The sequence below is a fragment of the Chroicocephalus ridibundus genome, chromosome 3, assembly GCF_963924245.1.
Source record: "Chroicocephalus ridibundus chromosome 3, bChrRid1.1, whole genome shotgun sequence".
Lineage (NCBI taxonomy): Eukaryota > Metazoa > Chordata > Aves > Charadriiformes > Laridae > Chroicocephalus > Chroicocephalus ridibundus.
Genome location: NC_086286.1, coordinates 68,166,855 through 68,179,637, shown reverse-complemented (window position 1 = coordinate 68,179,637; position 12,783 = coordinate 68,166,855). Strand labels below are relative to the sequence as shown.

General features: G+C 35.7%; 1 protein-coding gene across 2 annotated transcripts in view; it reads right to left on the bottom strand.

The window, feature by feature from the left end:
* MED23 (mediator complex subunit 23) overlaps positions 1-12,783 on the bottom strand; it is a 39,028-nt gene that overhangs the window by 15,579 nt on the left and 10,666 nt on the right. For both annotated transcript variants that reach the window (XM_063329589.1, XM_063329590.1), the window contains 6 exons: positions 6,269-6,469; positions 4,738-4,881; positions 3,093-3,238; positions 2,296-2,541; positions 1,979-2,121; positions 1,245-1,419 (listed from right to left, as the gene is read on the bottom strand). In XM_063329589.1, coding sequence (XP_063185659.1) covers positions 1,245-1,419; positions 1,979-2,121; positions 2,296-2,541; positions 3,093-3,238; positions 4,738-4,881; positions 6,269-6,469 — 1,055 coding nt within the window. The remainder of the gene's footprint in view (positions 1-1,244; positions 1,420-1,978; positions 2,122-2,295; positions 2,542-3,092; positions 3,239-4,737; positions 4,882-6,268; positions 6,470-12,783) is intronic.

Genomic DNA, 12,783 nt, shown 5'->3' with positions numbered 1-12,783 from the left:
GTACTTATTAAAAAAATGTCCTTATTAAAGAAAGGAGGAAGTACTGCTTTTTATTAAAAGCACTTTATTTTCCAGGGCTCTAGTTGGAAGTGCTTTTCACACGAGGTAGTTTGAAGTAACTGAAAAGATTTTTATAACATTGTGTTTTGGAAATGTCAAAGCCATAGGTTAGCATATTGCACGCTAGTTGTATGCGGTTCTTATCAGAAGTGACTGATTAACATCCATATTTCAGAGACTAAGATGACAAAACAAGATTTAAGTGAATAAAAAGCGCAAGACCTTGAATTTAAGGGGAAACTTGTCTTCACTTATTCTCTTTACTCCTAATAAAGGATAAGCAACCGAGCAATTTGAATTTGGACTAAGAAACTACTATGTAATTAGACTTCTTTGATATGAGGTTGCTCTGTCTGTCTCACATACCTGCACAAGAAGTATTCTACTCTAAGAGTGAATGGACAGTTTTCCCCAATTTTTCTACAATAAACCCCAGATTCTACATACAAACTGAATTTCATACCCTTCAACTTTGTTAACAGTGAGTTAAATTCAAAGCTTTTCCCTAGAATTATCTGCATATCAACTTCAGAGCTTCTCTAACCAGCTTTTCCATTGTTCTTGTATCCAAATTAGCCACAGTCTTATGCCTGGTTTACGCTGATATAGGACACACACCATACAAGGTAGTGACTTTTTCTTCCACTCAGGTTCATGTACAGCCACCATAGCTTTGTGCCAACTCCTTTACAGCTGCAGGATGAACCAGATTATTTCTCTGATCTGACTGAAAATTAACTTCACTAAAAAATTAGGTGGAATCAATTTAACTCTTGTAATGGAATTAAAGATCCCCTAAAGGAGTAAGCAAGTGCAATCCCACTGACAGACAAGCTGTCTGTGACTACAAGTAGAAGGCATTGCCCTTTATCGCCAACTGCAAGAACCTCAACAGTTGCCTGACTCTCAGGTTCTGGTGCGCATTCCTGTGCTTTGACCCATGACACCGCTGCCATGTCTGCACAAGAGGCTGCTTAACACATCTCTGCCGAGTACTACTACCAACATCTAACTGTATTTCTGAGACACGACCCGCTGAGTAACCACAAAACAATTCAGCTGCAGAACTAAGACTGGGAAGTACTTATGTCCATCCCATTTCAAACAAGACTCTCAAGCAGCTTTCCACATATGATGGAGGAGGAATCTGACATTACAGTTAAAATACGGTAACCCTCACTTACCACAGATGAAGCTGGTTCTGATTAGTCTGCGGCACAGCAGCCAGGGTATGGAGATGGCTGAGCAACTGAACTCTGTAATGAGGCTGGATGTGATGCATCCGATAACTAAACATTTCTAGCAGAGTGTGCAAAATTCCCCATGCATGAGATTTGAACACTGTTGGCAGGAGCTGACCTTACGAAGAGAAGTTTGTAAAGTAAGTTTTCCAAGCGATTACACTTTAAAATACAACTACAGAGTACACTGTGTATAGAAAGTTATATTTAGCTGCCAATCAGATTTGAAAATTGTATTACCTCCAAAGAGCGCGTGTGCAAGCGCTGTCTGAAGATGCTGTAAATGTGTAGAGCTCAATCTTTTGAATGAACATATACAGCAGACATGCAAATTATTTTAGTGAGTGCAATTAGGTATCATTCACGCTTAATTAAGTAACTTTGCTCACGATTTTCCATTGAGCATATTTTTGCAAAATGCAGTGTTAACTAGAAGGTACTGACCATAAAAGTGATGGCATGAAGTGACAGCAGCACACTCATCTGAAATTTCCTGCAGCACTAGGATAACTATTACAATTTCTTTTATACAAGTATTTATACATAAAATAATTTATACTTGTATTCAACAGGCTGCATCATTAGATTTTCATTTTTACTATGGTCTCTAGCTGCCATTAAAAGGAAATGCTAGTGAACAAAAGGAAAGGGTTAAAAAGAAAGGGTTTACTACTTACTGATAAAGCCTTTGATGCCCAAGGACTCTATTTCCATATAAACCAACAGGCGACTATAGGTTTCCACAAGAGCAGGAGCCAAGGCCACACTAGATTTTGCATGAGCCAACTTAATTACCCTTGTAGCTATGCTATGAATCAGACTGAGAAAAGAGAGAAAGTATTTTTCAATCAAAAAAAAAAGACTTGAAAGATAAAAAAATTATTAATAGACAGATACAAGCATGATACGTCCAGACACAGGAAAGCTTTCCTGATGATAATTACTTAGAGAAAGATTTACCTGTTAAAAAAAAAAAGCTAGCTGCATACTGTACCTCATTTTGGCATGAACTGTGAGGGAGTCCAAGAGGTTCATTGGCAATGGGGTAATTGACCCTGAGGCCATGCAATTAGTCCCTGGAAGAGGTACCCTCATGTTGCCATTTCCGTAAATAGTCTCTACTAGTACACCCATTGGCAAAGTGAAACACTCTGAATTGGTTGAATAAGCATTGCACAACAAGGCAATCTTGTAGTCATTCATCTGTAAGCTTTTATTTCTTAAACTCTGTTGCAAAAACCTGTGTGCCAAAGAGATTAAACATTAATTAGAGAGAAACAAGCAGAAGAATATATATGCATTCCAGGATTACAGGCACAATAACCCATGAAAAATCCATTATAAAACTGTAGAAAACCCAAAATATTTTTTACTTGCACCACATCAAAACGACTACATCTTATGCCTCAGTTTCACTGTGTTACGATTTTCCTGTACCGGAGAAACACCTCAGGACAAAAATACACGTTAAGAATCAGCTTTCCAAACAAAATTTAACCCAATGTACTGCTTACCCACACTTTCCAAACCACACCACAATAAAACAAAAAAGTCAGTTTACTTTCAGATTCTCCATCAGTAGAAAAGATTTACGGATCTTCAATATTATTTCTGTTACCTGTATGATAACAGCATATTTTGACTTTGAGCTCGCTTTTTGTTCTGCTTCATTCCTTTGATAACCCTTAAACATCATCCCATCACACAATACATTCTGAACACAGACTTGGAGCTTCCTATTCCATTACATCTAGAGAAAAATCAAAACATAACAAACCCCCCAAAACTCACTCATGGTGAAGTTTAAGAGAATGAGGAATGGGAATCTGTAACTTGGAGTTGTCGCTATGGGCCTTCCGATTCAGATGAATCCAAATACACGTCATCGCAAAAGCATGAGTCGACTGGGGTTTGTTAATATCAGGTACAGGAATACACTAAAGAAAGAACACAGGAACGTGACACATTGCATGTATTAATATACAGAAAACCATGTTAGATAGCCAGCATTCACAAGGTCCTTTTTTTTCTTTTTCTGACATGCAACACCATAAGCAACATTTTTCAAGAACAGATTCTACCCTCATCTGTATATGCAATTTAAAATCAAGAGCTCTGGAAGAGACCTGTATCTCAGTAACTATGCTGAAAGAAAACCCAAACCAAACAAATAATCTAAGACCTCAGCAAATGGAAGTTCATGCTTACAGTACACAAATTCAAGATACGCTACTTTTACTCTCAGGCTCACATTTATACGTTATTCAGAAATCAGTTATGGTATGTGCTTCCACAATAGGTACTCAGTGGTTCACCAATATTTTCTGAAAAAATCCAACTTGTCTAGCATCACCATTATACTTAAAGACTAATACACTTCCTATGAAAAGGAACAGATACACCCCAAAATTAAACAGGTTTCAGATACATTACTGCCATTGAAAAAGGCACTCCAGCGTTTTTCTTTTGCCAACATCTGCATTTCTTTCCCTTTGGTAGTTACTACTGCACAAGCACCACTGATAGCACAAGTGAGACAACAGCGACGCATAATCAAGGGGACAGTAAGACAGATCCTCTTAAGAGCAACAGCCATAGATAACATTTAAACTGCAAAAAAATGAATCCTCAGAAATGCCCTAATCCCACAAACATTTTAAACAAGTGTAACTCAGCCCATCACTACAGTTAAATAGTCCGTCACTCTTCCCATATTTTGTGCTGACAAAAGCAATTGCGATCTCATAAAACAAATTATACTGAAGAATCTCTGCGGGTCAAAACTAACTTGAGGGAGAAAAATTGCTACACATCAGTTTGGTACACCACACATTTGTGTTAACATATCTACTGACACAAAATAGAAGGCACTATGGGAAGAGTAAGCAATCAGGACTTCATGCTGACAACACTGTCATGATGGAAGTTTAAGAACTTCCCCTAATTATCCCTTCCTCAGGAGCCTTAATTCTAGAGGAAAGTACAAAGCACGACTAAGATTTGCTTTGCTACTGCAGAATGACTTTAAGTAACCATTAATACAAAACAAATTTGAAGTGTCTTGTTCAGCCCTGCACCTGAAAGTATTTCTCAGTGTATTATTCTGTTACAGCCCAGACGTAACAATATAATTCTGTATTATTCCTTAGTAGTATCCTCAATACTTTAACAAGCTCCTCAAAACCTTAGTAAAACCAAAGTCAAGGAAGAGATTACTTAATAGAAGTCTTCTTCGCCCCTAAAACACTCCACAAATGTGGTTACTGGAAAAACATAGCTAGGAAATCCTGAAAATTTTCATTTAATTATGAAACAGCTCTCTCCAACTACGCAGCACACTGCTGCAACAGTGACTCAAGAATGATAGTAATATTGACATACGAAAGTGTCAAGTTGAATTAAGAATAAAACTTTTAATTTCAGAGAGAAGACTTACTTCTTTCTCAGGATACAGGAGGTCAAAAAGCTTCATAACTGGGAGGAAGTCAGCCAGGGCATTCTTCTGGATACTGCCAGAGATGAACTGGAGTAGCACCCACATCAGATGGTCTCTTCCTTTAATGAGACCACGGCCTGCCAACTGTCAAAAACACTCAGTAACAGACAACTACTGCATGCATAAGAAAAATCACTGCAAAGTTTCCTATAGAAATAGGAGGGCAGACTACAACAGTTCCAGCAGAGAATTTTATAGCAGGATTTAGGTAGAAATGTACGTCATCTTTTCAGAAAGACAGCAAACAGGTACATTAGTTGTAACAGAAAAACAAACTCTGTGAGGGCCAGAGCAATTAATGTTAAAAGGTATTTAGCTCTTGAGGATCATTGTTTTGAAAAATTAGCAGCTCTAACATACTGGACTTAAAATGTCACCTTGTAGCCCTGCAGCCAAGCACAGTATTGCCATTGACAGCAGCAGGCCACAGGCTTTATAAAGAAAGTCTCTGAACCAGAAGAAATCAGTTTGCTTTATCTGGACCCGTCTGGATTTATTTTTTTGTTATTTAAAGCTTCTTCACCTGTAATAGCAATTCTCTAATAACCAGTACTCTACTCTTAACCTCTACTATCATCTAGCTTGCTTTAGTTTGAGATCAGATTTGTGCCATTGTGTTGTGTAGTGTCTATTGTTTCAATGATTCATTAAGAGTAATTAAAGGAATGCAAACCTAGTAAAACTAATTTCAGCGATACCAGAAAGAGCAGAGAACTAGAATCCATCATAAGTAAAACATACACAGTAAATTCTGATGTAACATGGACAGTGGACAAATGAAGATGGAGCAATGTGTAGTGCATGTTAGGAACCACATCTAAATAGCCACAAGCTAATACTATAGTGAGGAGAAAGAATATCCCTTTCCTACCATCAACGCCATACCTTCCTCTCAGCAAAGTGCCCAGGCTGTTGCTGACTTACTGTAACCCCTCCTCTCCTTTCTTATGGAGGACTGGCATCACTACTCTTAGAATTAAGAGAAGCATTGAGCATAAGAAAAAAAAAAAGATAAATACTAGGAAGTGTATCAGTTTTAACGGAATTATTTGGAAATAATAACAACTTTGGACTGTAATTGCCAATATCACTGTAATTGGACAAATGACCTTTGATTAGATTGCTTTGATTAGATTGATTAGACAAACTGTAAGTTCTTGCATCGATTTACATAGAGTATTTCTTTAGCTCACAAACGGAACAAGGCGTTCACTCTGTTTGAAGCTTCATTGTAAATTGGATGTAACAGCACAGTACTTGTGTCTTCTGAATTATGCCAGTTTATCTTCTTACTCTAATTACTCGCACAATTTGAATACAAATGTAATGCAACATTCTGTACCTGAATACACTAGAAACAGACCTAGCTCGCAGACACTTAACTTGAGAATTTGACTTACTTCTACAGAGCACAAACTTTTTTTTTTTTTTTAAAATCTCTCTTAGTGTGGGAGCGATACGAACAATTTACCTTTTGATGGAGTGACAGGACCATATGAGGAAAACTTGCAAACTGAAAGAGCACAAAGAAAATGAGCTGGCTGGAGAGATGCTGCCACAGAAGCTGACTGGTTCCACCATCATCAAACTTCTCTTCAGTCTCAGACCGTTCCATGGCATACACCACAAGGTCCACCAGCTGGTCCTCCAGCACAGGGCAGCGCTGCTTGTGCTGTAAGGCAGAGATCAGATACAGTATTCCAAAAGCCTTGCCATTAACTTCAGAACTTGTACAGTTGCAGTTACAGTACAGGATTTTGACAGAAGGCTGGGAAGCATGAAATGAAGTCTGAACTTAAGTTAAGGATAAGCCAGTGTATTAAAGCTGCACTATGTTACAGGTCATGATGATTTTTACATTTTATCATATGTTACATAATTCCCTACTAAGTTGCAAAACAGAGATCATCAATGCACAAATAACATCTGAGGGTTTTGTTTGTGTTTTGTAATAAATTCATGCAGAATGTTATCTCTCTGATCTTGCATTCATGGAAAACAAAGTCCATCCTTTTGGCACACTGGTGGGGGTTCTTTTGTTTGTTTTGAGGTTTTTTGTTGTTGGCTTTTAATTTTCCTTCCCTCTTTTCTCCTTCTCAAAAGTTGGGATCACCATAAAGAAAAAGATAAATCAATTATACCACCAAACTGAGAGGAAAGATCCCAATACATGATACAGGTGTTTACTGGCTATTCTCTTTTTCACTCTCATTTTGGGCTTACCTACAACTAGTAGCAGAATTAATATCTGATTAATACCCCTATAATTAGGTGCTGTCCTACTGACACAGCACCACCTGCTACAAGATAAGATCAAGAAGACTTGAAAATTAATCTAATAAAAATGGTTTGTTCTACTTATTGTGAATAGAACAGAAATTACGTATCATAGTGATGAGCTCTTTAGATGTTAGACTGCCACAATCGACACAGTGAGCTACGCAAACACACAAATCACTTAAAATACACACCTTCCCTGATGACTTTTAATAATGATCAAGTAAGGAATGGAGTATATATTCAGATACATAAGTTATTACAGATGTATGTAAAGCAGGCCCACTACCAGTGGTTTGGAATTCAGATTATAAATCTTCAATTTAAGACCACCAAGTACAGTGTCACAAGTTCTTTAGTGCAACAACCTTTTATTACCCTGCATTCATGTAGTTACACTCATACAAAGGACTATTACTAAGGACAAAAAGCTGTGTGCTAGCACTTCAGAAATAATCTAACCTCTGTTTGTTTCATTACAATCTCTATTCAGGAATGGTCACTTCTTCCTTTTTCTTTTTTTTTTTTTTTTATAACACACCTGATGCCTGTAACATAATGCAGCCTTAAATAAAACATTATTACTTTAATGACACAAAAGAAAAGGAACTGAGCTGCTCAAAGACTAATCATGAAAACGCAGTATCCCTTTCTAGAGGCAAAAAGGTGTATGTAAAAAAAAGTTTAAAAAGATCACCCAAATACTCATAAAATGCTTTAGGGATGCCTCAGATGAGTTCTTTTACTTACTAGCCAGGCAGCCTAAAAAACCCCTTTTAGTTAATAAAGAAAGAAATAATAAAAGGAAAGAGAGATGCTGAAAGGAGATGCTTGTTCTACCTTCATTGATGGTAGTCTTTTGCCATGAAAAAAAAAAAAAGATTCTCTTCAATTAAAAATAAAATGCAAGAATGGGAAAAGTTGACAAAATACAGTGAACAGCATCCCCTGTTGCATGCTCTTCACCAGCTCAAAACTGCAGAAAGCTACAATTCTAGCTTTTCCTGAAGCATGCTTTAACACAAACCTCTAACTAAAACAGGAAGCATTGATTACAGTTTCACCTTCTCTTCCAGTACACAATGCCATTACCACGGATCAACCACTTTACAGGTTTACAGCACCAGCTGAGAGAGTACTTTAGGGTTTTTGTAGTTTGGTTTTTTTCCCCCTCCCAAAGCAACTAATTACGAAGCAGAGCAGGGTGCAACAGACAACACTACAGACTAGTTTATAATCCAGCATGCAAAACTACTACGTACAGGGCTTGAAATTTAATAGTTTGCTAAGCACTGGGTTAACGTCCAAAAAGCCTAACCATGTTAGGCTATATTAATTTAGAATAAAGTTATTCCAAGAATACATCAGGAAATTATTACTGTTAAAAAGAACGCCAGAATTTCCAGTAGGAATTTTCACTATTCTGAATAATTCTAAGATTGTGAAAAATTTAGGAACCGGGAAATTAAGAAAATAAATTCACTCTTTTAATATGAAAAATCATGCTTTTATTGCTTTAAAAATATTTTTTCAATAAGAAATATAGCAGTGCTTCATATTCTACCTGCATTAATTTAATTTTCTGGCACATTTTTTTCTGTATTTTCAGTGAATATATAGTTTTGCACAAGTTTTGTGTCTATAGTTTTGGAGGACTCAGAAACAAAATACTGTGCTGCATAAGAATTTGCAGGATTGGGGCCTTATTTTATTAATTGCTCATAACTTAAAGAACATCTCAGTATATATTGAGATGAATAAAAATATAGGCAAGAGCTGATTCCCCTCACAAATAAGTAGGAATTAATGTTTTATATGGCTTAAACAAAACAAAACCAAACAAACAAACCCCCAAAATCCCAAACACTGTTTTGGATTATATATGGAAAAATACAGCATTCAAAACCACTATGCTTTTTCCCTAAAGAGTATGTTATTCCAGTCTTTGTGATTTGGTGATATAAATACATATTCTCCATTTTGTCCTAAAAATAATATTTAAAGACCTGATAAATACATAATCTCATTGAAAACATTATTAAACCATAAGGTAATACAGGGGGGAAAAAAGCACTACTATGACAGCTTGATACTAAAATTTCTCGAGATCAACCCTCTGATGGACTAGTGGTACTTTTTCAGCGGATCAAAGCTTCAATTGGTTTGGGCTATTTATTTTTTTTTTTGGTTGGTTCATGTGTGGACTTTTTTTTGGGGGTGGGTGGAGGTGGGGAAGGCAGATAACATTAACAGTGTTCCCTAAAAGAAAAGTATTTTAAGTATAATTAAGGCTAGCTGCAAGATATTACAGTTTTCAAGTATTTTAAGCAAGCGACATTTAGCTCAAAAATATTTAATAGAAATCTACACTTAAAAAATGGATTCAGAAGACCAAACTGCAGAGCCCAAGATCCCCGCGAGAGTAAACGGTGTCTCCAAAAGTCCAATTCAAAATATGTAAGTTAAATGCCTGAAGTAGTTAATACAAGACAAAACTATAGCCCCCCTCTCATTTCCATTTTCCAGAACTGTATGATACCAAGACAGAAAACCTTAAAGCTTTTTTGTTTATATTATGCCTGATTCTAATTCTACAAAGTTCAGTAGGCATTCTCATGCTTTCTTTATTAAAAAAAGGAGTAAGTTTCACCAAAGAAGTTGCACTCAAGTGTTCTCAACACACACGCTGACTATCTGAAAGGTCCCTTCCAACCTAGGCAATTCTATCAGTAATATATAAAAAATAATCACACCCCTTAAATTAAGTACTCTGCCATGTTAACACTAACAATATTGGATAGTAAGTTCCCAGCATCAACCAGCATCATATTTTAAAAACAAAAGGGAAAGTCAATTTTTGAATATCGCATTATATCATTCCTTTCACTTAATGATTCTGCTTACACATAAACAGCATCTTCTCCAAGCAAACTATTCTGGTTTGTAGGTAGGAAAGAATACAACTACACAGTCACCCCAACAGAGTATGGCATAGATATTTCCTACTCAGAGCTGCAGATCACCACTGCTGGTTTAAAAGGTGACCAGCCAAATATACTATTTAAAGAGCAAAAGCATTAATACAATAGCTGCTAATTAAAAGTTTCTATAACATTATACAAACAAGACAGCTGAAAATAACCTCCTCTTTCAAATATTTCCCAACCCAGAGAAATAAAATTTTAACGAAGTTTTTCATTGTTTAGATGACTGCAATACAATCCCGACTGCAATTATTCAAGCAAAAATGGGATTTTATTCTTCATACAAGTCTGCATACAGAGAAGGCAATGATATAAACCAAAACATTCAGAGTGACTTCATGTCCTTAAGACATTACTAAAGCTCCATTTTAAGAACCAACTGTATGGTCCCTAAACTGAATCTTAATTTGGCATCAGTGGATTAAGACGCTTTGAACTGTTACTCATTTTCCGAAAGCAGATTGTTACATACCTCAGCAAATTATTTAAAAGATAATTAAGTATTAGGAGTATCACCCCATCTAACAGGAGAATATAAGTTGACATAGAATCACAGAATTATTTAGGTTGGAAAAGACCCTTAAGATCATTGAGTCCAACCATAAAGCATGAAAACATACATGATAAAATACAATTTAAACCTCTACTTCCTATAGAACAGTTCAAACACATATACAAGAGAAGGTACTGTCCCACCACAGAAGTACACAGTAGCAAAAAATAAAAATGCCCAGACTCCAACAGAAGGAACATTTTGAAGTCTTTATCATTACGTCTGGACTTAAATCCGTATACTTGAAAAAGTTATTAGAAAACCTCATCCCACAACAAAATCCCACAGCAAAACTTAGAATCCTGAAAAGAACATATGAATCATTAAACATAACAAATTTTACCTTCATTTTTCTCTCTGCAAGGTTAACAGGACATCTGGATTTTTACCTTTTTTTATTAAAATTATTTTTAAACACAACTCAGACACGGCTTTAGTGAACAGTTTTCTAACATAGATCTGCATAGATCTGCTTAGGTAAGATTGAACCAGAAAATTCCATTGTTCACCTTCAAGAATATTTGAGAACTAGGACAAATTTGGCTGAACCATACCTAGTTTGTGATGCCAAATGATTCAAATGAAGGCTCCAATCCTGCAACTGGATCTGTGCAAATAGTTGACAGGGCATACAAGCAGCTTCACATAAATAATTAATGATCATAAATAAATAATGATCATTGCTTTGAAGTGTTTCCGTGTTTATTTTGAAACAAACTTGGCACTATTTGCATTTCTAAGTGTCTTCTATTACACTGAAAATTCATTTCTGCAGGTTAGTTCAGTTCTATTAATAAAATACAAAATTATAAGCCATTTTACTGAAAGCATCAATGCACTTACACAACTTCTAAAAAGCATGCTACTATTTTTTTTTATAGGTGGCTACATTAACAAATTCAACTATAACATGAAGTTAATTTCTACCTAAAAAATGTATAAAGTTTTAACGTTTTCCACAGAGTACATTAATTTTTAAATGGAACATTATTTCCTGTTCTATACCAGTACACCACCCTACTCTATATTGGTAATTTTAACTCACAAATTTTCAACAGCCTAAACATCTTTATGCTGGTGTAATTGTAGCAGCACAGCTATAGTTCATGTTCTGTCAGCATTTCCTTTATAAGCTACGTTCTTCAAGTTTGTTCCTTGGCCATAAAAATTCATGCTAGGTTGAAACTTTGTGTAGGAATTCCTATACTACCAAACAATTTTTAGGAAGTATAGTTCAACATATTTTATTATGTCCTTTAAATTTTCCTTGATTACTTTCAGAGGACAGTAAAGTAGGAGTTAAAAATGGCATGTTTTACATCAATGTTTTTTGACCTGAAGGCACAGACCACTCATAGTTAGAAGAATAAAATGGGTTCAATATTTTTTTGTCTAGATCTTCTATTATTTATCAGTTACAAGATGTACAGAGGAAGAGTTTCGTTTATTAACTGAATGTACACAGAAATAGACACAGAATACAAATACTACTCATTTCAATACTAAACCTAGCAGCTTGTTTCCAGGGTTTAATATTTCAGCTGCTTAATATCTCAAATACAAAAGACTGTCATATACAACACAGAGTACTGTTTGCTAAGATGTAGGAATCTGCGCGTTCAAAAACATTGTCCCAATCCAGAAAGAGTACTGGTGTATTTCACTTACAATGGGAAATATACACAAGGTTTCAGGATCATGTAAATTTTATAGTCAAGTTACAAATCCGAAAAAAGTTTCTTAAATGGAAACACTGACACAACCTTCACTATAGTATTGCAAACTGCAACGCTATTTTATAAATCTTAAACAATGTTTTTTAAAGTAGGTGTGGAATTGATTATTGTAACAAGGGATCAACTGTAAATATAATACTCGTAATTTCAAATTTCAAGCAGAAGTCCACTTGGTTGATTTGCTAAGGCATTTATTTATTTAAACAAGGAGTCAAATTATAAGGAACTACTTTTCACATGGTATTCTGTACTACCTTTCTTTCACCTAGTTTGGAGAATATTATAATTGCTTGTTGGGAAGTTTGTTACTGAGGCTTTCTAGTGATAAGAAAATTCTGCTAGTAAAGCTTTGGTTTTTGTTTTTAAGCAATGATGTATTTGCAGCTTTATAATTTTACAATCAAGGGCAGTGGATGTTTTTCCACTGGTATAAGGA